The sequence below is a fragment of the Podarcis gaigeae genome (assembly GCF_964106915.1).
Source record: "Podarcis gaigeae genome assembly, chromosome: 11".
In the NCBI taxonomy this organism is placed as follows: domain Eukaryota; kingdom Metazoa; phylum Chordata; class Lepidosauria; order Squamata; family Lacertidae; genus Podarcis; species Podarcis gaigeae.
Window position 1 is genome coordinate 12,338,819 of NC_139687.1, and position 27,595 is coordinate 12,366,413.

Consider the following 27,595-nt stretch of genomic DNA (forward strand, 5'->3'; position numbering starts at 1 on the left):
GCACTAAAAGGTCTTTGTAGTATTATTATTATTATTATTATTATTATTATTATTATTACCTTTTAAGTGGTCTAATTTCAATGATCACAGGTTGTAGTGAGCACCAAAAATTAGCAGATTTTGCTCTAGAAATGCTATCTATATTTATAAGTCTTGGCTCTCATTATTATCAGGTTTTCTTATATGGCCTGAGATCTCTCGAGTGTATTTTCACAGGAGTAAAACACTCATCCCAAAACCCTTTAGCAGTTTAATTTGTTAATGTGTTGTTAAAGCAGAGCCTGGGAACCTGTACCCCCACGCCACCCCAAGGTGTTGTTGGTCTACAACTCTGCCTGGACACTGAGGTCCAGTGCTGGGCCTTCTTGCAGTTTCCTTGATGCGAGAAGCCAAGTTACAGGGAACCAGGCAGAGGGCCTTCTCGGTAGTGGCACTCTCCCTGTGGAACGCCCTCCCACCAGATGTCAAAGAGAAAAACAACTACCAGACTTTTAGAAGATATTTGAAGGCAGCCCTGTTTAGGGAAGCTTTTAATGTTTAATAGATTATTGTATTTTAATATTCTGTTGGAAGCCGCCCAGAGTGGCTGGGGAAACCCAGCCAGATGGGCAGGGTATAAATAAATAAATCATCATCATCATCATCATCATCATCATCAGAGAGCCAGTGTGGTGTAGTAGTTAAGAGCAGTAGACTCGTAATCTGGTGAACCGGGTTCGCGTCTCCACTCCTCCACATGCAGCTGCTGGGTGACCTTGGACCAGTCACACTTCTCTGAAGTCTCTCAGCCCCACTCACCTCACAGAGTGTTTGTTGTGGGGGAGGAAGGGAAAGGAGAATGTTAGCCGCTTTGAGACTCCTTCGGGTAGTGATAGCTTCGGGTAGGAAAGCTTTTCTTTTCTCCCTCATGTGACTTCCCCAGCAAACACTTTTGTCTCTGTTTGATTGTTCTCGCTGCTAGGAAAGCAATAAGAAATGAGTTTCATGCATTTCCCATTATATCTGAACCAAAGTCTAATTTTGAGAAACTTTGGCATGGCTTCAACACAACTGTTCAGCCCCGCTAAAACCGTAAGGATTATCAACCAGTCTGAAAACCTTTCTAAGACTTCCCTTTAGCTCAACTCATTTGTTAGAATAAATGGTTCTCCAAGCAAGTTGTTCCATTTATATGATGCTACTGAGCCATGACTAACTCTAATTTCAGAATAATGTTTGGAAAGAATAAATCATATTGCTGTCTCATATTTGTTTCTTCTCCTTAATCTTCTATTGAAAATTGTATCTAGTGTATCTTAGTCTTTATTGAATTGAATTAATCTTTAGCAGGAATCGCAGTCTATGAAGTTCTTCATTTCAATGTTTCTGAGATCTAACAATAAATCTTCCTCTTTCCTCATCCATCTGAATGACAGGTCACTGCATATTATGAGATCTTGTATAAAACTAATATTTACATATATGCTGTGGACAGCAATGGGTATCAGGACCTATTAATGTCATTTTTAATTCCAACTGGCCTTCCCAGAAGGATAATTTTGGTCTGGTCACTGTTAATTTCAGAATAATATCATGTTATTTTAATAGGTTTCCAAATGATTATTAATATATCCTATTTCTGTTTTGAACATCATTCTGGTTCATCTGCATCAATATTTTGGAAAGTTGTTTGCATTTGGATTAAGATATCATCGCCAAATTTTGCATGAAGGTTCCTGAGATCAAGGAGTTGGTATTTGTCTGTTGGATACCAATTAGACAGCAGACTGACCCTTTCAAAACTGTACTGATTTTACTCAAATTTTGCTCTAGCAGGGCGCCACCACTGAAAAGGCCCTCTTCCCTTGCAGCTACCCACTTCCCTTTGTTAGATGAGGAAACCGGAAGAAGATCTCAAGGTCTTAAGAATTCACATACATATCTAGCAACAAATCTGCCTGTTCAGGTTGTGGACTGGAATAAAGGTAAAGGGACCCCAGTTGTGGATGACTCTGGGGTTTCATGTTCATCTCGCTCTATAGGCCGAGAGAGCCGGCGTTTGTCCGCAGACAGCTTCCGGGTCATGTTGCCAGCATGACTAAGCCGCTTCTGGCAAACCAAAGCAGTGCACGGAAACGCCGTTTATCTTCCCGCCGGAGTGGTACCTATTTATCCACTTGCACTTTGACATGCCTTTGAACTGCTAGGTTGGCAGGAGCTGGGACCGAACAACGGAAGCTCACCCCATCGTGAGGATTTGAACCACCAACCTTCTGATCAGCAAGCCCTAGGCTCAGTGGTTTAGACTGGAATACCGCAAGTCAATTTGCTTGCACCAAGGCCTACCAGCCTACCACTTGAAAGACTTGTCCACAGCTTCAGCAAAAGAAGACTAAAAACCTTCTGACTGTAAGGACATCCTTTTCTATACCCCTTTTAATTTGTGCACTCCTGAAAGGGATTTAAAGAGTATGCCTTCTTTTAAATCCCATTCAGGATATGCTTAGCTGTGTCAATGCTGCCAGTGAAATCAGGAGAAGATAAAAATGCATAGCTTGTCGTGACTGGCCTGTGATGTGGGACTTTTTTTCCATATATATATTTTTTTTTAAAAAAAACACACCTCTGCTTTCCAATTATTTAGTTCTGTCCTATTTTTGAATTCACAGGTTAGCCATATCCCACTTCAATGGCATTTGCAAAATGCTGTATATTTTTGAGAGCACAGAAGGCATTCCTCCCCTTTACTGATTCATTTTCCATTCTAAATAATGCTTCGTCGCCACATCTTGGCAGATGCATGGGACTACGGCAGTCATTTGGCACCATGTTTTGCTATTGATTGCCACACACTTCTCCTTCTTAACCTGTGTCTACCTCGGACTTGGCTCCTTCTGCTTTGATCACTTATTTGCTTACCTGGCAACATTAAACCATTCATTCCTGCAGTTCTTTGCTTAGTGACAACCTACTGCTGTATTGCTCCTCTTCTGTCTTCCCATAAAAGTTTCTGTAGGCAGATTCAGTCATGATGATTAAGCATTTTCTGTTTGGGATGCCTTTGCCAGGGAGCTGTTCAAAGTCTGCTCTAAAGCCTTATTTCACCAGACATTGTGTTACTTTAAAAACAACAACAACAGTGAACTCTTGAATAGGGCTGGATAAATCTCTCAATTTCTCTCTTTCCCAAGCGTAAATTCAATTTGCTGCATGTTTTTTTAAAAAAGTCTGCATGGAATTTGTTAGCATTTAGTGTGCGTTTCTCTTAATATACATATTTTGCATGCAATTTGGCGTAAGTTGATATAGACATTTCCTAATATGATGTATTTTTGTGTATCCCCCCCCCAAAAAAAATACATGCATCTTTGTGCATATTATCCCATAGTACGTTTTTGTACACTTTTTGTTTTGTTAGAGATCTGCAGCTCAAAATTCGGCAAAGTACAGATTTTGAAGGACAGTTGTCTTTCTTTTTTATTTCATGATGCAATATCTATTGCAGGCATCTCGGATGAATTGTGAAGGCATATTGGGAAATAAGATATTGAAGTGGAACTTTCAAGTTAACTGCAATTTAGTAACCAGATATGCAGTCCTTTGGGGGGGTTTTAATATTTCAGCAATGAATGAAATTCACCTTCAGTATTGCTTTTTTATCAGTATTTGTTTTGATATTTGGAATCATTTTTAAATTATTTCTTTATATGCAATTGTTTTAACCATTTTTAGATATGTCACTGTTCTGTTGCGTTGCAAATTGCTTTGGAATGCCTAATGAAAAGTGAGCCGTAGATTAAAGAAAAGAAAGAAGCAAAGATAGGAGAAAATACTTCTTCATACAGCATATAGTTAAACTATGGAACTCACCCCGACCAGAGGAGGTAATAGCTTTAAAAGAGAATTGGAGAAATTCATGGAGGACTTTTGAAGGCTACTTGCCATGATGGCTCTGCTCTGACTCCACACTGGAGGCACTAGTGCTGCTGAATACCAATTGCTGGAAACCACAGGAGGGGAGAGCACTCCTGTGCTCAAATCCCGCTTGCGGGTTTCCCACAGCCATCCGCTTGGTCACTGTGAGAACAGGAAGCTCTAGGCCAGGCATAGGCAAAGTCAGCCCTCCAGATGTTTTGGGACTACAACTCCCATCCTCCCTGAACGCTGGTCCTGAGTGTTATGTACTGAAGTTCTCACCCTGGGGCAGCAGAGCAATACTGTAGATAGTTTTCACTCAGGTCCACACATGCAAATAAGGGATTGAAAGTGACGTTCAGTGATTGGATAGTTACAGAAAATGGTTACTGTTGCGTTCTAGTGGAGCACTATATACGCAGGCTGGCTGAACACTTCAGTTCAGTTCTGTTCTGGCCTGTGAAGAAACAAGAACTGTTTGAAGAATCTCTGTGTCATCTGATATGTTCACCCACAACTTAACACCTTAACACAGGCATTTGCCTATGCCTGATCTAGGCTGTACCACTCTCCCCGCTGCATGGGGTGGTATGAAGTAGGGTCAGGAGAAGGCTCCGGAGAGCCACAGGGGGGCTCCAGCAGAGACAACTGAGTAGTAGTCTGGGAGCCACAAATTTGCCATCCCTCCCCCTGCACTGCCTGATGCCATTGCTGCTGTTTGATAAGGCCAGCTCTGTTGAGGGAAGAGTCCCCCCTTCCCCTTCCCCACTAGCACCTCTGCACAGGTGTAGCTCTTGCGCGGCTGGTGCCTTTCAGGATTCTAAGGTAAAAAAAAGATAAAGGACCCCTGGATAGTTAAGTCCAGTCAAAGGCGACTATGGGGTTGTGGCACTCATGTCACTTCAGGCCATGGGAGCCAGTGTTTGTCCACAGACAGCTTTCCGGGTCATGTGGCCAGCAGGATTAAACCGCTTCTGGTGCGACGGGACACCGTGATGGAAGCCAGAGCGCATGGAAACGCCGTTTACCTTCCCTCTGCAGCAGTACCGATTTATCTACTTGCACTGGCATGCTTACAAACTGTTAGGTTGGCAGGAGCTGGGATAGAGCAACAGGAGCTCACTCCGTTGCAGGGATTTGAACCACCAACCTTCTGATCGGCAAGCCCAAGAGGCTCAGTGGTTTAGACCACAGCTCCACCCGTGTCCTGAATAAACAAGCACACAATCATTGATAGGTCCACCTGCCATTGTGAGGCTCAAAGCAATGAAGACAATGCCTCCCCAGCTGTTGCCATTGGTTGTGGGTTTCTTGTGATGTCACAAAAGCACTTGGCAACTGAGTGGATATACAGGCAGGCCAAGGGAAATTCCTTTTCTGTTTCCAGCAGGACACACCTGGCAATGGATGTGACATTTAGCACTGCCCAGGTTTCTTCCACTTGGAGGAGGAAAAGTGGTGAATGGCAGGAGGCAATCCTCTGGCAGTGGGATGCTAAGGAGGAATAATAAGGCAAGTTTGCTTGATTGAAGGCTGCTGATATCTGTGATTAGAAGCTGGCAGACATCTCATGATGGACCTAACAGTAGCTTCTGGCACAATGGGACACCGTGACGGAAACCAGAGCACACGGAAAGGCTGTTTACCTTCCCGCTACAGCGGTACCTGTTTATCTACTTGTACTGGCGTGCTTTCAAACTGCTAGGTTGGCAGGAGCTGGGACACAGCCACGGGAGCTCACCCCATCATGGGGATTCGAACCGCGAGCTTCTGGCAATTTTGTTGGAAGATCAGCATCTCCACATCTAAGTTCTTTAATGACTTTTGGGCAAACGCCATATGAACTCAATGATTGGTTATTTTTTAAGTTTGTCAGCAAGGCCTAGAACTTCGCTGTTGTCAACAGTATTTGCCTCAGTTCCTGAGAAAGTTACAGGCACAGGGATCTGTCCTACATGTTCCAAAACGAAGATCCACAGAATTCACTCAGTGTCCCTGTCGTCTCCTTTTGCTACTTTAACACACGTTTGCCTCCCTTGCCATCCCTGTAACTCAAGGGTGGGGATCTGTTGTGCCATTAACCTAGTGACTCTCCTCATTTGGGCAACACCTCCATTTTCTGAAATAAACATTCTTACTACTAACAGCTTTCCTGATTCTGCTTGTTTAACTACACTGGAATCTCTCTTGGCTTTCTGGACCAGGCAACCTTTCAGACAGAGGACTCCTTCAAGAAAGAAGATGGCTTTCTTCTCTACAATAAGACACAGGGGCAGCCTATAGAGTACTGCTTCTTATTCTTAGCACAATTTCTAGCATTGTATTGGGGGGCTGTTTTCTAACTGGAATTTACAGTGGTACCTCAGGTTAAGTACTTAATTCGTTCCGGAGGTCTGCACTTAACCTGAAATTGTTCTTAACCTGAAGCACCACTTTAGCTAATGGGGCCTCCTGCTGCTGCCGCGCCACCGGAGCCCGATTTCTGTTCTCATCCTGAAGCAAAGTTCTTAACCTGAGGTAATATTTCTGGGTTAGCGGAGTCTGTAACCTGAAGCATATGTAACCTGAAGCATATGTAACCTGAGGTACCACTGTATTTAGACATAAGTTTTGTTTATGTGAGTTTTGTGGCAGTTGGGACTGGAATCGTCACATGGCAACAGTGGTTGTGATTGTGTCAGAGGTGGCACACTGTGCTGTTATGCCTGAGTTCATCACACACTAAGATCACCTTCCAAGCCTTTGTCTTAACTTGTTTCGTTGAAAGAGGGAGCAAGAAATAAGGTGCACATAGTTATTCCATATGAAATTGTTTCACACACACACACACACACACACCAAGTGCATGCCCATTCATAGTTCTATTTCGAACAAAATAAGAAAGGAGCCGTTTCTTAACTCAGACAGAGAAGATTTCTTGAAATGTGTGAAGAAGGTTTTCAAGAAGGCACAGAAACCAGATGGGGGCATTAAAGCAGAACTTATTCCAGACGGCAAGGAAAACAAAAACAAACTTAGGAAAACTCATCATTATTTCAGTCATGCTAGGAGATCCAGCTTCTCCAAAACTGGTCTGCCAGAAGCAAATGCGAACTCGCACCCATTTAAATGATTGAACATATAAATTTGTTCAAGTTTTGTTTGCTGTTTTAAATATGAAGGGCTTATTTTTATGATTTGTTTGGTCTTGTTTTCAGAGGTTACCAAGAGTAGATCAGGGCAAAGAGACTTCAGGCTTATAAGATCTGTTTTGTTTTGTTTTGTTTTGTTTTTTTCTAGATCGCTGAGACCCTCCAACTGGAGCCAGGTACAGAACAGGGGCTGGGGTGGGGGAAAGCGAGATGCAAAATGGAGGCTCATGGGAAACAGCCAATTACCTGCTACAGTGAAATGAAGTTCATATACAAGTATAAATCTCTATAGATATTACTACAGGCCATGGCTTTTAATGGCATAATTTGTTTTTTCTGGACGTGAGTCATATAGACTGAACCTATCTATCACACTGGAGCTCTTTGAGGCAGAAACCCAGAACTGGGACCACCAGATCAGTAACCTCCAAACTTGCATTTTCTACAAAAGCATCCCTTTCCACACCAGGAACCCTTAGCATTTCCATGCCATCTCATCACTCTACCTGTAAGGCGATACAATACAGTGGTACCTTGGTTTGCATACGTTTTGGATTACAAACAAGTCAAACCCGGAAGTGCATGTCCTGGTTGGCAAACATTTCTTTTTATTGCAACCCATTATTATTATTATTTTGGGATTACGAACAAATTTTTTTGGAGGCCCCATTGGCGAAAGCGCGCCTTGGGTTACAACCTGTTTTGGTTTACAAACAGACCTCCGGAATGGATTATGGTTGTAAACCAAGGTACCACTGCACAAGAAAATGAGTATCAAGTGACAGGCATGGTGGCTGCTCCTTTAAGGAAGGAGTGGACCTTGAAGGGGTGCTATGACCCTGCAAAAATAATTTCCATTCCTAAGCATGTTGGAGCCAGTTGCTATTTCGGATCTCTCTGTGGTGCCCTATCTTTCTTCTTGAGCTTCTTGTCCAGGATGTGGAAAGATGTGTCTTAAGGTATTGCCCTTTGAGAATTACCTATACTTGGGTGCCACAACCCCTGCACCTACCCCATTGCATCAACCACAACAGAGAGATACTTGGAAATTCAATATCTTTACTCCAAACCAACCCACCCAGGAAGAGGTAAGAGCTTAAGTCTGGAGAAAGGGCAAAAGCCACATTAAATGTCTGCAAGAAACAGTCAAGATTATTGATCCAAACAGAGGAGATACTCAAACAAAAGGCTGTTTATGTGGGCAGTCTAGTACCCAGCAATCTATGACACACTTAACAATAAAGAAAATGGATTAACCTGAATACACTTCTCTGTATGCTCCATAGCACTTGGCTTTGTGCAGCTGGTCTGCTGAAAGTCTTATTGTGCTATGTGCAGAATCTCATTTAACAATCCAGGTCCGAGAAGAACTTAAAGGGAACATGGCTCCTGGTTCATGCTATAATTTAGCAATATCAGCTGGGTGAAATTCATATACCAAACCAGGAAATTAGGAACATCAGTGACCCCCACCAGTTTTATTTCTGGTAACAGAAACGGAAGGTTTTTGATAATATGGTTGTTAATCTGTGTGCATTTTTCTCTTTGGTGAACACATTCACAAAGCATTGGCAACTGATCAGCAAAGTATGATTGCCCCTCACTGGCATTGCTTGTTGCATTTTTGCAACTATAGGTGTAATTACCCCTATAATTACATGCATTATAAATAAATGTATACTGAGCATAAATCAACAGCACAACCCTATGTATGTTATGTCTATTCAGAAGTAGGTTCAGTAGGACTTACTACCAGGTAAGTAGAAGAAGAAGAAGAGTTTGGATTTGATATCCCGCCTTTCACTCCCTTTAAAGAGTCTCAAAGCGGCTAACATTCTCCTTTCCCTTCCTCCCCCACAACAAACACTCTGTGAGGTGAGTGGGGCTGAGAGACTTCAAGGAAGTGTGACTGGCCCAAGGTCACCCAGCAGCTGCATGTGGAGGAGCGGAGACGCGAACCTGGTTAACAAGATTACAAGACTACCGCTCTTAACCACTACACCACACTGGCTATACAGTATATATAGGATTAATTTTAGGGCACAGAAACCCTGAAAAGAAGTTTTTACAATAAGCACTTACTATTCTTTTAATACTAATAATTAACACTCTCAAAGTTCATGTGCAAACTTAGCATAATGGATGGAACCAAAGTTTCGTAACAGAATTCACCACTCTTTTCAATTAGCTGATTATTCCATCCACTCTCTGTTGCAAGACTGTTAATCATACTGGATGGCAGGACCTTGTATAAATTGAAGCATAATATTGGCACAGTCATCTCATTCTTTATTGCAGGTAAAGCTGCCTCAAATGCTTATTACACAGAAGAGTAATAAATTGCCTCCCCCCCCCCTTTATGTGGCTAAAGCTGCTGATGAGATATTTGTAATCCAGAAATTGCTAGTTCATAAGACATGCTCAGCCTAGGTGAAAATTCATCATTTCTAATCTTGCAGTATTTCAGAACAACTCAGTTTCTGCAACCTCTGGGAAGTGTCACCCTGATTTTGAAAACGCCTCGGAAAGAATGGGCTGCTGTTTTTCATTTTTCTTTTCCTTTTTAGGGATTGTCAGAAGAAACAAGAGCACATTCCACAAGCCCTTCTAAAAGGAACCAGCTTCCCTGTGCTACTCCCACTCATTTTGATGAGGCTGGGAGCCCAAAGCTGGTGAGGTAGCCACCTGGATCTTCCCCTTTCACATATAACACGGGGTAAAAAAATAAAATAAAGGCAAAGGACCCCTGGATGGTTGCTGTTGTTTAGTCGTTTAGTCGTGTCCGACTCTTCGTGACCCCCTGGACCAGAGCACGCCAGGCATTCCTGTCTTCCACTGCCTACCGCAGTTTGGTCAAACTCATGCTGGTAGCTTCAAGAACACTGTCCAGCCATCTCATCCTCTGTCATCCCCTTCTCCTTGTGCCCTCAATCTTTCCCAACACCAGGGTCTTTTCCAGGGAGTCTTCTCTTCTCATGAGGTGCCCAAAGTATTGGAGCCTCAGTTTCAGGATCTGTCCTTCCAGTGAGCACTCAGGGCTGATTTCCTTAAGAATGGAGAGGTTTCTTCTTGCAGTCCATGGGACTCTCAAGAATCTCCTCCAGCACCATAATTCAAAACCATCAATTCTTCGGCGATCAGCCTTCTTTATGGATGGTTAGGTCCAGTCAAAAGTAACTATGGGGTGCAGCACTCATCTCACTTTCAGGCCGAGGGAGCTGGCGTTCATCTGCAGACAGCTTTCCAGGTCATGTGGCCAGTATGACTAAACCGTTTCTGGAGGACCGTGACAAGTGCCAGAGTGCACGGAAATGCCATTTATCTTTCCACCACAGCGGTACCTATTTATCTACTTGTACTGGTGTGCTTTTGAACTGCTAGGTTGGCAGGAGCTGGGACAGAGCAATGGGAGCTCACTCCATTGCAGGGATTTGAACCACCGACCTTCTGATTGGCAAGCCCAAGAGGCTCAGTGGTTTAGACCGCAGCCCCACCTGCATCTCTTAGCACTGGAAAGTGGCTAACGTAACACAAGGCTGCTGCAGGCTCTGACTCCACATCACAACATAGTCCTGTCCCAAACAGAAGGAAACCGCTCAAGATTGCACCACCATCTTGCAGGCCTATAACGGATTAGGCTCTTCATGCCGTTCAGAGAAGTCTCTCAGATGCCTACAAAACCTCAGGCTTACCAAGTTAGTATTTTAATCTCTTCCATAGAGGATCTTGCTAATGAAATCATGATGTCACTATCATTCTCTGAAGAGCACCAAACCATAGCTATCAACCGTCCCTTATTTGGCGGGAAACTCCCTTATCCCAGCGCCGTGTCCCCCTGCTGTCCCTTATTTATGATGTCCCTTAAATTTCCTGGGTTTCAAAGGAAGCAGCTCCTCTCCCTCCCTCCCTGCTGGCCAGGGAGGAGGGAGGCTACAACTGTGTTGCTTGGCTGCGTTGCTCACCCAATAAGGAGTCTTAGAATGACTGGGGGGGTGGAGCTTGCATGCCTTGTGCCGATCAAATTGGCCGCGTTGCCTGGGGACTCGCCTTTGCTCAGCGCTTCCCAGCGGAGAGGTCACAGTGGTTTTCCTTGCTGCATCCACTTTGCCAGGTTGCTGGGCTGTGGGAACCACCGCTTGAGGCTTTGTTTGGCTGCTGGCTGGGCTTTCTGCCTTTGGCTCGGAGGGGCTCAGAAGTTGAACATACCTGTGCCTGGAAAATCCCTTATTTTGGCTGCTGACCCCTTATTTTCGAGGCTGCTGGTCCCTTATTTTCAAATCTGTAAGTTGACAGCTATGCACCAAACTCTGTATGGTGAAGTGTTGGAGGCCTTCCTGATGGTTTCCCTGGGAAGAAAAATGTGATTTATGAGGAAGCCACTTTGAACCTCGGCAATCAAGGACACTCAGAACCGATAGGCAGCTTTATGACATCATTGCACACATCAGCAGAATTCCAGTGATTTCAGCATTCTTAGAGAAGACCTTATCAAATATTGTTTCATAGCAGGTCTTCCCATCTGAGCGGAAAATTGGCTGGTGCCCCTTACCAAGATAGGTTGTGTCCATGTTCCCAGGATGCTGAATGTATGAAACACATTTTATTACACTGTAGTCTGTATAAACAGGTTAGACAGCATCTAATCAATCCAATATTAACAGAATAACCTGGAATTGCTGATTCTTTTGATGTCAAGGTTCTTCTTGAGGATAAGATTGAGGATGAGATTGATACTGTTACACTGACTGTAGCAAAATTCCTCTCGGAGGCAGAAAAATCAGAAATCAGTATGTACAGGCCAAAGCTCCTCTGTAGGAAGGCCGATCTTACACCTTTTTTTAAAAAAAAAATTATTTACGCTTTTCAGATTTCTACATTTCACTAATTTTACAATCATTTTAACATTTCAAAACTTGACTTCCTTCCCCCTCTTTCTGTGGTTCCTTAAATTTATTTTTAATACCTTCTGCATATCCAAATTAACTTAATTTGCTCATTTATTCATCTACTTTAAATATATACTCTTATAAAACCACAAGTTATTACAGTAAACCTGCCAGCCAATATTCTTAATCTGTTTACAATTTATCTTTAAATATTCAATAAACCATTTCCATTCTTTTATAAAAAGTTTGTTGTCTTGTTTTCTTATTCTTCCAGTAAGTTTCGCCATTTCTTAATATTCCATAAGTTTTTGTATCCATTCTTCTTTCACTGGGACTTCTCCTTCTTTCCATTTTTGGGCAAGAAACATTCTTGCCACTGTAGTAGCATACACAAATAAGTTTCTATACAGGTTAGGTAGTTCTGTCCCTATAATTCCTAAAAGAAAAGCTTCTGGGTTTGTTTTTTTACAAAGGTTATTTTAAACATCCTTTTCCATTCATTATATATCATTTCCCAGTAATCTATAACCTTACTACAAGACTACCACATATGATAAAAAAGAACCTCCTTTGTATTTCCATTTTCAACACTTATTTGATTTAGATTTATACATTTTTGCCAATTTACTAGGTATTAGATACCATCAATATATCATTTTCATATAATTTTCTCTTAGCAATCCTACACCTGAATAACTGTTGATGTATACTATTGCTGTACTGTGTATTTTGGGTCTATGGACCGCAAAAAAGCTGTTTGTGTGTGAAAAACTGTTGCAACAAATACAACCAGATCCTGCTTTAGCTTTTCAAGGAGACATTGCCAGGCTGAGATGGTCAAGCTGCAATAACTCATTAGAATGCAATTGGATGCCGATTGCAAATAAATATTTGGCGAGCTTGGCAGTTTCCGTGTTTTTAGCTTTGTTTACTTAGTACAAGTAAGATGAAACATGTTAAAGTTAACCACTCTTATAATTTTATGGCATTGGCAAAAAAATAATAATAAAAATCTCTGGCAGCAATGAAAGACAATTGCAGTCTACTGCGGTGCTATTCCATCCCACACTTAAATAATATGTTTTAGGATAAATGTTTGGTGTAGGTAGAGATGCTCCCTTAAACACGGTGCTTCTGAGATTAAGCTGCTAACAGCACTTGTTGTTCAGTTGTAAAACACCACCTGTTACATTCTGGCACAGGCTACTTTGCAGCTTTAAATGTCTATGATTGAGCTAAATCATGGAAGAAACTATTTATATATAAAATGATCGAGATACTGCATTACATGCCTCCTGATCTAGCACACATTGGACTTACTGTATCAGCATGAAACTTAGGAAGTGGGCAGGCCATCCCCTCATATCTGGTGGTCTGGGCTGCATTCACAGCACCTGTGTGCCAGTTAACTCACACAGTGAATGCTTTTCTTTCAGAGAGAGGCTGCTGAGCTCTGCAATTAGGTTTCGGTAGCACAGGGCAGGTAAATATTAGGTAAAGGTAAAGGATCCCTGGATGGTTAAGTCCAGTCAAAGGTGGCTATCGGGTTGTGGCACTCATCTCACTTTCAGGCTGAGGGAGCCAGCATTTGTCCACAGACAGCTTTCTAGGTCCTATGGCCAGCAGGACTAAGCCACTTCTGACACAGTGGAACACTGTGACGGAAACCAGAGCGCACAGAAATGCCATTTACCTTCCCGTCACAGTGGTACCTATTTATCTACTTGCACTGACGTGCTTTCGAACTGCTGGGTTGGCAGGAGCTGGGACAGAGCAACGGGAGCTCACCCCATCACAGGGATTTGAACCACCAACCTTCTAATCAGTAAGGCCAAGAGGCTCAGTGGTTTAGACCACAGTGCCAACCACATCCCTAGATAAATATTATCCCTACCTGGAATTGTAGAGTTGGAAGGGATCCTGAGAATTGTCTAGTCCAGCCGCCTCCAATGAAGGCATCTCAGCTCAAACATCCATGACAGATGGCCATCCAACCTCTGCTTAGAAACCTCCCATGAAGGAGAGTCCACAACCTCCCAAGGGAGGTCTGTTCCAGGTCAAACAGCTCTTACAGGACAATCCCATGCATCATTCTCTGTCCTGCAGAATGCTGTAGTAGACTGTAGTCCATTGCCTTGTTTATCTCAATCAAATGGTTACAGCAGAGATGGGAAACCTCTGATCCTCCAGATGTTGCTGGAATCTAACTCCCATCCTCTTCAGCCAGGTTGGCCCATGGTCAGTGATGATAGGAGTTGTAGTCTAACAGCATCTATGGGGTCATAGTCTCAAAGGTAATCCTGTACATATCTTGAGAAAATAGCTCCTCTGAACTGGGTTGTTGAAATGTCAGCTTTCAGCACGTCAATAAAACAGTGGGTAGTGATACAATGACTACTGAAATCGACACAAGATAATATCCGCATGGCAACTATCTGTAGGCAACAATAAACGTCCACAAAAATGGCAAAAGTAGTTTCCCAAATCTTAAACTACTACTACTACTACTACTACTACTACTACTACTACTACTATTATTATTATTGCAAACACAGTAAATAAAGAGTTCATTTGTGATATACTAGTGGTTCAGGGCTTGGACATCGTTCGGGTAATCCAACATTTCATTGCTAAATACCTTAGTCGTTGAGCTGTCAAAATCTACTGGAACAGAGTTGCACCGAATTAACAAGCACAATAAGGAAAATTTAAACTAAAAATACTTTGAGAATGCATAATTGAAGCATACCTTTGTCGTAAATGATATACAACAGAAGACAGTATGTAAACAGCTTAAAGCATGTGGCAACTGGAAACTTACACTCTTGTACATTCAAGTGCCGAGGGCCTTTTTGGTGGTTGCTTCACTGCGAAAAGTGAGGTTACAGGAAAACCAGGCAGAGGGCCTTCTCAGTAGTGGTGCCCTCCCTGTGGAACGCCCTCCCATCAGATGTCAAGGAAATAAACAACTATCTGACTCTTAGAAGGCATCTGAAGGCAACCCCGTTTAGGGAAGTTTTTAATGTTTGATGTATATATATATATATATATATATATATATGCTTTCGTAGATTTTCACGGGTACAGGAATGCAGGTTTTGGTGTCCTCGGGTGTCTTCCCGTGTAAAAGTTGGGGTGTCTAGGCGACGTTTCTATACACGAAGCCAAGCCAAAGCACAACTAAGTGCAATACAGCCATCTTCTCAGGAAAACTCTTCACAAAGTTCAAGAGGTCAAGACACAAAGACTTTAGCAACTAATCCACACCTAATGACCCACCTAAGTGGTACTCAGGATATCACTCAAGAAATCACTCAAGGTATCTCTCAAGTAATTAAGGAACAAAAGAAGAAAAGGCACACTAGCCTGGGAACTTCCTCTCTGCCCAGAACATTGGAGGCTAGACACCACACCCCCTCTACAGTATCTATAGGAACTCAAACATTGAGATCCCGCTCTGTTCCAGTAACAAGAAGCCGAAAGCACCAGCCTGAAGATGACGAGTGAGACCTCGTCGAAACGTCGCCTAGACACCCCAACTTTTACACGGGAAGACACCCGAGGACACCAAAACCTGCATATATATATATATATATATATATATATATATGTGTGTGTGTGTGTGTGTGTGTGTTTCAAAAAGTTACAAGAATAAAAAAGAAAGAAAAAGAAAAACAGAAAATACAAAATACAGAAAAAAATAAAAACAATTAAAAACAAATCCATCTTTCCATATCTTATCTATCATTTGCTTGTTTCCTTGACCTCCTCACACTTCCCTTTTTTGTATTCTAGTTCATTAGTTGTTTCAGCAAATCCTTTTAATGTTTGATGTTTTATTCTGCTTTAATGTTCTGTTGGGAGCCACCCAGAGTGGCTGGGGAAACTCAGTCAGATGGGTGGCATACAAATAAATTATTATTATTATTATTATTATTATTATTATTATTATTATTATTATTATTGAAAAAGAGGTGCCAGAACACACCATGAATACTTCCTTTGTTCTCTTATAATGTCAATGGCACCCACCTGAGAGGTGCCAGAAGTGAGTTCTAGTGCGTTCCAGCTGAAACAAAAGCCAGCCTTGTACCCTCTAGTCTTCAAGAAGCAAAATGGCTGGTTTATGCTGAGGTGAGGAACAAATGGAAGGACAGGTATGGCAATACGGATTACCCATCAAAACACCATGGGTTGGCATTTTGATGACGATGTCATGCCGATAGTGCAGAAATTCACATGCATGAACAGCACCAATTCTGCAATAAGAAAACCTTCAGCTATCTGTTTTGCAAGTTAACCATAGCAGCATTTGTTTCTCTTTGCTATCATGTCAAAGTTGAGTGTGACAAATCATCAGAATTACTAATTGATCAAGCTCGTCTGAGTGATTAAGCTACAGCACGACCCATTTATAAGAGATGCTTCATTCATAGACCTCTTGCCAGACAGGATGTTGTTGCCATGTCAGACTGTGCCTAGGTTGCTAAAAATAAGTGTCTGTCAACTTCTGATTTGTACTTTTTAAGGCACAAAATACACATTATTAGGAGACATACAAAAATACAAAAGGAGACTTAAATTCAGTTTTGTTTTTCCTCACTTCCTTGTATCTCCTAGCACATGTACAGTTGCTGCCACACGCTCTGTGGAACGATTCTTTCAACAACATTTGATCAGGGAGACACAGATTGGCAGTGCCCATCCACCAACCCTTAATATGTAACTTTGACCTTAGCAGATGGCTAACCTCTCCACTCCCAAGCCATTTTTTCAGCATAGTAATGGGTACAAAGACACATATATTAGAATATGGTGTGCATTAAAAATAATATATTCATGAAAAAAACATACAAGCATGATGTATATGAGGGGAAATGTGTGTGAGACAAAATTGCATACAAAGTGTCTGCATTAGGAGAAATTTGCACTAAGATTGTGACGAATTTTCATGAGCGCTTATTTTTTATTTTTTTTAAAAAAGCAAGGTGGTGTGTAAATGAGAAGTAGAAAGAAACTGAAATGGACAGATCTTCACATCCCTAGCCAGGGGTGAGTCAGGCCAAGAAAATCTGTTTTGGTATGGATTGCCCCTAGCGGTAGGGCAATGATCTAGTCTAATGCTTTTCCCAGCTGTTCTTTATTCAGAACGAAAGCCAAGCTATTCACTTCCCTAGTGGTTTTCTGCCAGTATGGAGAGACCTTTGTTAGGAAGGTCATTGGTTTTTAGTGGCTTCATTAAAAAAACAAAACAACCCCACTGATCTTATTGATTTATCTATTTCTCCTTTGTTGCTTGTTTCTTCTTTTAATAATGCTGCTTCCAGTGTTTTTTCATTGTATTCAGTCTAGTGGAGGCCTCCACTGATGAAAGAAAAGGGAGGTAATTTTTGCTAATCCACACACAAATATCCCTGCACCCCTAGAAATCTGCTGCAAATGCTTGAGGAACCCTCTGGAACAGCTTGGAAGATGGTGTGCCTCTTCTTCCATTAATAATAATAATAATAATAATAATAATAATAATAATAATAATAATTTATTATTTATACCCCGCCCATCTGGCTGAGTTTCCCCAGCCACTCTGGGCGGCACCCAATCAGTGTTAAAAACAGTACAGCATTACATATTAAAAACTTCCCTGAACAGGGCTGCCTTAAGATGTCTTCTGAATGTCAGGTAATTCTTTATCTCTTTGACATCTGATGGGAGGGCGTTCCACAGGGCGGGCGCCACTACCGAGAAGGCCTTCTGTCTGGTTCCCTGTAGCCTCACTTCTCGCAATGAGGGAACTGCCAGAAGGCCCTCGGCGCTGGATCTCAGTGTCCGGGCTGAACGATGGGGGTGGAGACACTCCTTCAGGTATACAGGACCGAGGCCGTTTAGGGCATTAATGGCAAGAATGTCAATTCTTGACAGAATGTCAGTGATGGATGCAACACATTACGCTAAAATAATTCAGTGCTCAAATATAAAAAAAACTTAAAACAGCAGAAACAACTTTACTGAGCATTCAAAACACAGGTAGATGAAATATTTTTGGGTTGGCATTTTCAACTTATCAAGCCAGGGGCCTGGTGAGCAGCCATAGGAAGAGTATGCCTTATAGAGGCACTATGGTGTGCCAAGGCCCTGTGACCCCATTGCTCCCTATATAACGAATAACCATGCAAGATAGCAGCATATAGATTTGGGTTCAAATAGGCCACAACTTGATTTGCGTGGACAGGCGGAGTCCCCCAAACCCTGGGCAGCCCCCATGTGGAATAATGACTCAATACAACGTGCTATGGGATTAAAATTGGCCACAACTTTATTATGTTTCAGATGTGGGTAGACCTTGGCTCAGGCACTGGATGTTTATCCCTCCCAGTTCCCCGCTGAGGATCTGGGGAACATCAGGGTTATCCAGTGTGTGGGGGGGGGATGGGCTGGCTCTGGAGAACATATGTTCAAGCAGAGAGAGCCCACCCCCATTACGCCGCCATTACAGGGGAGAGCAATGACAACCTCTACGCATACGGCGAAAGCCTCCCCTCAAGACAACCCCTTTAATGGGGAACCCTGGTATTGCCGCCGCAAAGAGAAGGGGGGTGTGGGTCACCGCTGCACACCCTCCCCCATTTAGGGAAGATCTACTAAAGGATTCCACCCAAGGCCTGATACCACCAAAGATGTGACGTTTTGCTACAGGAAAGGCAAACCTGCCAATGCAGGAGAATTCCTTTCCGGCCCTTCAACAGCGACCTTGACGTAGCAGCACCCACGTACCTGTGGAGAAAGGTGGGTAGGGTGGGAGAAGCTCTGGATTCCCAGGTAAGAACCTCCCCCTATTGTGTGGGCATGGTGGTCCCTCCCCCTACCTGGCCTGATCACCTTGGCAACGCCTCCCCAGGCGGAATTAAGCAACTGGCTAAAGTAGGTGGAGTCCTCCAGGTATTCCACCTGGGGAAGCCGAAGCCAAGCCTGTACTAATGGTGCTGCATAGGGTCCAGGGGGCTGCGCGTGACCAGGCAAAGGGTGCCCCCCATTTAATGTGGGGAGCGGTCATTGTTACAGATGTGAAAGGTTGGGCATAGGCATTGAGTGAAGTCCTTTATTCAGCCCATCTGCTGGGAGTGTATCTAAGGGTAAAGCACAGTTTGTGGGGAGCCCTATGGCTTACATCAAATAGGGGTACCCCCAAGGGGTCCGCTTTGATGAGTGCTATGGCCCTAGCCCTCGCCTGGATGTTGGACGGAAACAACTCCTCACAGATCCCTTTAACAGGATACCGTTAACCAAGGAGGAACAGACAGAGGCTACAACTTTCCCTCCAGGCAAGACTTAGTCTTACCGAATGCCTAACCACCAATCGAAACAGTCAAGGCTTGCTGCCAACCCCTTCCCATCCCTTTCTGCCCTCGACTAGATTGTCTAGCCAAATCTGGTTGCCTAACTCAGGTAGATGCACCCCACTGTTGTGATATAAGGTCTCCTGGTTAAACAGGGAGCGGGTGGCGCTGTGGTCTAAACCACGGAGCCTCTAGGGCTTGCTGATTGGAAAGTCGGTAGTTTGAGTCCACACAATGGGGTGAGCTCCTGTGGCTCTGTTGCAGCTCCTGCCAACCAAGCAGTTCGAAAGCATGCCAGTGCAAGTAGATAAATAGGTACCACTGTGGTGGGAAGGTAAATGGCGTTTCCGTGCGCTCTAGTTTCCACACGGTGTCCTGTTGTGCCAGAAGCGGTTTAGTCCTGCTGGCCACATGACCTGGAAGGCTGTCTGTGGACAAACACTGGCTCCCTTGGCCTGAAAGCGGAGATGAGTGCCACACCCCATAGTCGCCTTTGACTGGACTTAACCACCCAGGGTCCTTTACCTCTTTCTTTTCACCTGGTCAAATGTAATGCCGGGGTGCCAAATCACCCTGCCATTCATGCATTGTTTTCTTTCTGGCCCGATTAATGCCTGCTGGGTATGGACTCTTATGCCATTTCTGCCTCTCAAGCAAATTGGACCAAACAATGGTCACATCCAGGAATATTGCGAGGATCGAGGACGTGGCCAGTGGCCAGGCTGTAACACCGCCAGCCTGGTGAAGGTTAGAGGACCTGTCAAGGAAGTCCTTATCCCAGCCATCAACTCTGCTACTTCAGATATTAGGATACCTGGGGATTGGCCTCTATTGATGCTCTCAACAAAGGGGCAATACTGGTAGGAGCTGCTGATTATTTCGATGCCCATGTCCCCAACTACTCCAAATGTTCAAACAATTCAAACGACAAAGGCTAATATTTGTAACTTAAAACGTTTATTTTGTATACCTTATATACAGAATATCACGGGAAACATAGAAACTTGTAGGCACAAATTACATGTTAACTGTGGCTGAATAAAATATTAGATATAATGAAACTGCAACAATAAATACATCTGAATGATAACTATATAGCTTAGCTTATGCACTTATATAAAATCCATGCTTTGTGAATAGCATACGTGTCCATATTATGTTTTCATGGTGCTGAAATTCCTTGAAAGTTTTAAACATGTCAGTGTGTGTGTGTGTGTGTGTGTGTGTGTGTGTACATTTTCAAATATCTCATGTCTATTAGCATCACACTTGGAAATAAACCACAAACTGGAATAAAGCTGTACAACTAATTTCCCCCACTAAGAGTTTCTTCAATCTATCAAAAAAAAAGCCCACCCCACCTTATACCAGTTATAGCAAAACAAATATTTTGATAAACTCACATGTATGTAAAATCTATTATAAATTACAAGGACAACGGAAGGGTACAATATAAAATATATCCACCTTAGAATTACTGGTCCAGGAATAAATATTGCTTCTATACTAGCCCTGCACAGATAAATGCAAGGCAATAAAACATAGTCATGGCTTATTATATTGTTTGGAGAGTGGGGTCAACAAGGAACAAAAAGATATTATCCTTACATGTAACAGTGAATTGTTTGCCAGAGGCTTATGTGTCTGAAATAGCTTTTTACTAGGCAAGTTAGATGTCTAAATTTGATTCTTTAGGTTTCATGGGTGCAAATGGATTAGGACTGCAATCACTGGCTGCATTTAGGGATTAGGCAAACCTTCCTTCACATTATATAATATAAGCTGTGATGAAGTTAAGAAGGCTTTGTAACAGCTTTCTCTTTGGGGTTTCTGTGCATTTGTAAAAGGTATATATTACTGGCTGTTCTGGGACAACGGTATCCTGCAGGCTTGCTCTTTGTTATATACTTTCCAACCTTTTGATACTGCAAACACGGGCATGTTTCTAATGCCCTGATTCTCATGCCAAGAATCACTGTCCAAACCCCCACCTTCAGTTCTTGTCCCAAACCACCTGCCTCCAGTAAATTTAAAAGCAGGAAAGTGTATGTTCATTTGGTTCAAGACAGTGGCGTAGCGTGGGTTGTCAGCACCCGGGGCAAGGCAAGTAATTTGCGCCCCCTAACCCGTGGATTTGCGCCCCCTAACCCTAACCCCCAGATGTTGCACCCGGTGCAGCCGGGCCCCCCTGCACCCCCCCACGCTACACCACTGGTTCAAGATATAGGGGAAAAACACAATTGCCCTACAATAAACTATCAGAAGTTCAAAAGATACTTCTGTTGCTGCAGTAGATGAAATGGCAGGCTGTACACTGTGTGCTCCCTTAGCGTTCAGGTGCATTCATTGCCATTAGATGTTGTGCATATATTCCCACTTTCTTGGGGGTGGTGTTTCTTAGTTGGTTGGACTGTTGTTTCATTTGCATTGTTTTGTTACTGCATACCCTGCAACATTTATCTGATGATAAAATAGGGACGTCCTATTCAATTAATAATAATAATAATAATAATAAGCACAACAGTCTCTATATTAAACCCAACCAACTAAGAACAAAACTCCCAAGAAAATGCTAATAATAATAATAATAATAATAATAATAATAATAATAATAATTTATACCCCAGCCATCTGTCTGGGTTGCCCCGGCCACTTTGGGCAACTTTCAATATATATAAAAACATAATAAAACATTTAAAAACTTCCCTACACATGGCTATCTTCAGATGTATTCTAAAGGTTGTGTAGTTACTTATCTCCTTGGCTCAGAGTTCACATAACTCCATACCCTCCAACATTTCTCCAACAAAAATAAGGGTGTCCTACCATACCCTCTAGTATTTCTCTTGTGAAAATAAGGACGTCCTAAGGAAAAGCAGAACATTCTGGGGTCAGATCAGAAACCAGGACTGTCCCTGGAAATAGGGACACTTGGAGGGTCTATTGGTGCCTCCAACTATCTTAGGCAATTTAAATGGGCAGAAGGCTTTAAAATAAATAAAACAGAGATAAGAAGCTGAAACCTGGAAAAGGACCAGGAGAGCAATTCAAACTAAAGGCAGCCTCTAAATTCCTAAGAGGGGCATTGATTTACCATGGGAGAATTTGGAGCCCATGCAGTTTCCAAAAGCCGCAGAGTGAGATGGAATAATTTATCCAACTAGCCGCAGAGCCAGATAGAATACTTTATCCAGCTAGCTGCCTCTCTGTGAAGATTTTCATGATTTTCTATTGATTGGGATGGAGAAAGTAAATGCTAGCAAGGAAAGGCCTCAAATGGGTTGGAGCTGGACTATTTGGCTTCCATGGACCTCAGTTAAGAAACACATCAGCTCCGAGTGGATGGCCACAGCCAGCCACAAGCGAATCCCCCTGGAGTTTTGATGCTTTTCATAAGTTAGTCCTGAGATTCTTATTCAAGATGCCCGTTCACTTCAAAAGCTGTATATAGCCTGTTATTTTTTAACATCCAGCTACATGATGTCTCACATAATACGTCTTTCTTTTGGTTTGTCACTTTTCTTAATCGAATCCCAAATGGAAAAGATGAAAACCTTTGCCAAAGCGCTGGCTTGAAGGCAGAACAGACCAATTATGTGGTTACGTATTGAATTATTGTCTGGCTCAATGCTGTTGGATTTTCTGACAGCTAGAAAGAAGACTCACTCAGCAGAAAATGAGACAAACGTCTTGCATGCAATCAGAAATGGTTTTAAAATGCCTGCTTCTAGGAGTAATCCCAATTCTGTGAAATCAGGAGGGGGGAGGGAAAAGGGGAAAGAAACTTGCTTTTGGGTACATTCTTTGGGTGAAGACACCCAAATGGATCTAGTAATTTGCTTCCTCTGGAGAAGGAAACTTGTTGGATTCAACCCATCTTTTCTACATGTGAAGGAAGCCATTTCAATAGACTGAAAACTGAAAACAAAAGCTTCAGATCCCACTGAATGGGTGTCAAAATAATTATTATTATTATTATTATTATTATTTTATTTATTTATTTATTTATTTATTTATTTATTTATTATTATTTATACCCCGCCCATCTGGCTGGGCCTCCCCATCCACTCTGGGCGGCTTCCATAGAAACCAAAAATACAGTAAAATATCACACATTAAAAACTTCCCTGAACAGGGCTGCCTTAAGATGTCTTCTGAATGTCAGGTAGTTGTTTATCACTTTGACATCTGCTGGAAGGGCGTTCCACAGGGCGGACGCCACTACCGAGAAGGCCCTCTGCCTGGTTCACTGTAGCTTTGCTTCTCGCAATGAGGGAACCGCCAGAAGGCCCTCGGCGCTGGACCTCAGCGTCCGGGCAGAATGATGGGGGTGGAGAGGCTCCTTCAGGTATACTGGGCTGAGGCCGTTTAGGGCTTTAAAAGTCAGCACCAACACTTTGAATTGTGCTCGGAAACGTGTATTTGCATAACTCTTCAGAACCTAAAATTAATCTCCGTAGACTTTTAATCTAGAGCAAATACACAACATACTTTGTGTTTATGTGAATATCAGCAAAGAGGCTGTGCACCTAACATGCGTATACTCTCAACAGATGTTCAGATTAAGTCTGAGCTGACATTTCTCCCAGATTCCTGAAAATATTCCCGCCATTAAAACAGGGGCTGATTTTCTGCCACTGTCCAGGGGGGAAGTGGGGGAAAAAGAGGATTTTCTCCAAACCTTTTGAGAGACAGCTGCCCTTACCTTGCCAGCAAGATATTGTGGAGAAAGCCTTAGGCAGTTTCCCTTGGGCCACATTTCCCAGAATGCCCTGGGAGCGACAGGTTGTGACATGGCCTTGTTCCCAAGGCATTCTGGGAAACTGCAGAGAGAAACTGCACTTCTGAGAGTGGCACAGGGTTGGGGTCCTTTTTGGTTTGAAATTGATTCCATTGCCACCCAACAAATGATCTAAAAGAAATTTATAAATTTTGGGGCACAGCTCTAGTTCAAATGGATGTGTGGCAGTCAGAGGTGGGGCCTGCTGATGTAATGCCACACCCTCTAAATGCACATTTGTTCCATAAGGGTCAAATGCACATAAAGGGATTCTGTATTCACCCTTGGTGCATCGGGCCTTGTTAAGTCTCTCCTACCTATTTCTCCTTGGACCATGGAAAGTAAACTGGCATAAACTGTGGTCTCATATTGCAGGCATTAAAGGGTTCACAGCATTAAAGTATTTGTGAGCAATGCGTATTCCAATGCGAAGGATGCCTTTAAGTAGCTTTTGGGTGACATTTGAAATGTAACGTGCGTGCTATTTTTAAAGATACTTAATTGCATTTTCCAGCTTTTGATACACACACTTGCCAAAATGTTAATATGTTCTGCTTCAAAGTAGCTCATTCTCTTCACGATGCAGCTTTTAGTTTAAAAAAACAACAGCAGCAACATCTTGCTTTGACGCATGTACAGTGGTACCTCTGGTTACGAACTTAATTCGTTCCGGAGGTCTGTTCTTAACCTGAAACCGTTCTTAAGCTGAGGTACCACTTTAGCTAATGGGGCCTCCTGCTGCCGCCAGCACGCAATTTCTGTTCTCATTCTGAGGTAAAGTTCTTAACCTGAGGTACTACTTCCAGGTTAGCGGAGTCTGTAACCCAAAGTGTTTGTAACCCGAGGTGTTTGTAACCTGAGGTACCACTGCACTGTAATGAAAATGTCATTTGGCACAGAGGTTTCGCCCTGTCCATTCAAGATTCGCAAACCATACTAAGTCCATCAGTTGCCCACCCTGAACCCGCACCTGTCAGCATATGAGATGCAGGTAATTCTGTTCTACTCCCTGATGCCACAACTGACATGTGGGAAGGCTGGATTTGGAAACCCGTGTCTCATCATATATCCCCACCCCTCAGAGACTGTCCCCAGCCCCCAGCCATCCAGCAAGGATGAGTACTGAGATCAAATTTTTCTGTCCTCACAGAAAATACCTGATTTCTCCCAGCCAATCTGATGTTTGCTAAGAATAAAAATGGGGGGGGGGTGTTTACAGGAGCATGCGACTAATTCAACTGATACCCATATCAACTAAGAAACCTTTGGAGAGTCAAATGTAATGAGTCTACTTCAGTTTTATAAGATAAAAATAAAGAAATATCTGGCAAGTTGAGTGTTACAGATTTCACCCCTGGGTCAAAAACATTTCCTCTGCCCTTGCATCCTCATACCAGATAATTGTCATGCTACCCAGAACAGCTAATCGGCAATGTTAGATCTATTCGCAAAGGGGAGGTGGTCAGATTATGCATCCCATAATAATATTTGGTGCTGCCTGATGTCACTGAGGCCTTGATATTTCATCAGGGGCACTAGGAAAATTACAAAGGTGGGGGGGGGAAACATCTTAGTTCAGTGTTCATCAGTATCATAAAGCATGTGAAGAAGAATAGAGCACAATTCAGTGTGAGAGAATAAACTTGCAATCCAAGAAAGCTATGTTAACTTAACCCTAAATTTAGTTCTACTTCCAAATATATATTTTTGTAGATAAATACATCTTTCATTAATTCTACATATAGCATTAGCATAAAATTTTAAACTAACAACTCCTCATCTTTACATAGTGGCAACGATACCGGCGGGAGTACTTAGTTGTGGATATTTCATTTTCTATTCTCTCGAAAAGAGATATCGCTCTTCTTCTGGTAACTGCTTTGCTGCCGCTGCTGTTAAATGTCTAATTTATAAAAGGGTTGAGAGGTTGGTAGCGCTTTCACTCCACACAACTGTTTACTTCTGGTATATTTTCAAAACAGCTATTAATAAAACAGTCTCACATGTTTGTTTGTTTTCCATTGTGTACAGGTCTGAAACATGGTACAGTCAGAAGAAGGAGTCTAGATGGCAGCTCCGAGATAGTGCTATTTTCACATAATGACACATTTGCCTTTCAGCTTCTCTTTCCTTTTCTGCTGCTTGCTTTTTTTGCCGTCAATCTGTAAGCTCACAGTCCTGCGTTTCTCCAAGTTCAGCAGCTCCTGGAACAACTCCTTCACGTTGTGGTTCATCTTGGCAGAGGTCTCCATGAAGGCACACTTCCACTTTTTGGCCAGGGCTTCTCCATCGTTGGTCTGTACCTCTCGGTTGTGGTCCTCGTCGTTCTTGTTCCCCACCAGCATGATTGGGATGCTGTCTATATCCCCTTTGATTTGGCAGATCTGTTCGTAGATAGGCTTGAGTTCCTCCAAGGACTGCCGGCTGGTGACGGAGTAGACCAAAATGAAAGCATGTCCTTTGGAAATAGACAAACGCTGCATGGCAGGAAACTGATGGCTCCCCGTTGTGTCGGTGATCTGCAAAGTGCATATGCTCTTATCGCAGCTGATCACCTGCCTGTAGGTGTCTTCAATTGTAGGGATGTAACTGTCTCTGAAGGTGCCTTTAACAAATCTCAGGACCAAGGAACTCTTGCCAACTCCTCCGGCTCCAAACACCACCACCCTGTAATCATTGCTTTGTTCAGGCATGGTTTTTCAAGCTTTGCGCTGCTCAACGAGGAAAAGAAACCTGCATGTGGGAAGAAATAGGAATCATCTATTAATAATTTGTGGGGGGAGATAGTTCAAAATAAATCCAGGACGCTAGAAATGGGAAACATGAGCTATGTTATCGCACAGTGTGAAGGATGAGGCTCTTTCTTCTCAATTTTAGATGCCCATCTTTCAGTACAAAGCAGATCCGTAAATTTATATAACTCACTGTCTTTCTATGATTTTGAGGAAGTGTTCGCTATTGGTAAACTCCCACAGAGAGCAGCAGACACATTCCAAACACTGAAAGATAACACTCGCTCTACCTTTTCAAATGGAAATGGAGAAACTCTGCCCCAAATTTGGCCTGCCAAGCAGTTTCCCCCAAACCACACCCACCTTCCTCAAAAAAGCACTGCAAAAAAAGCCTCTGTGCATCCACAACCAAAAAGCACATTTGATAGGGTTGTATTTACAGTTGTATCAATATTATTTTGTAGTGTTAAGCCAATGCACAAGAAACACAAGTATGCCTCAGTAAATCATCACCACACAAAATGAGATACAGCCTAGGACTCACGTACCTATGGGACCGCCTCTCCTGGTATGCCCCGCAGAGGACCTTAAGGTCCACAAATGACAACACTTTGGGGATCCCAAGTCGCAAGGTGGTTAGATTGGCTGGGGCCTCCTGCTGCTGCTGCGCCACCGCACGATTTCTGTTCTCATCCTGAAGCAAAGTTCTTAACCTGAAGTACTATTTCTGGGTTAGCGGAGTCTGTAACCTGAAGCGTATGTAACCTGAAGCGTATGTAACCCGAGGTACCACTGTACAGTGGTACCTCGGGTTACATACGCTTCAGGTTACAGACTC

General features: G+C 42.9%; 1 protein-coding gene across 2 annotated transcripts in view; it reads right to left on the reverse strand.

Annotated features, from left to right (window-relative positions):
* The window catches only part of DIRAS2 (DIRAS family GTPase 2), a 325,804-nt gene that overhangs the window by 277,578 nt on the left and 20,631 nt on the right, over positions 1-27,595 (reverse strand). The window contains exon 2 of one of the 2 annotated variants that reach the window (XR_014555982.1): positions 24,866-26,758. Coding sequence is in view for 1 of the 2 variants with exons in the window: in XM_083702152.1 (XP_083558278.1) it covers positions 26,119-26,718 (600 nt within the window). In the remaining variant the exon portion in view is untranslated. Of the gene's footprint in view, positions 1-24,401; positions 26,759-27,595 lie in introns of those variants that run through there. The other variant, XM_083702152.1, reaches the window with a different exon arrangement.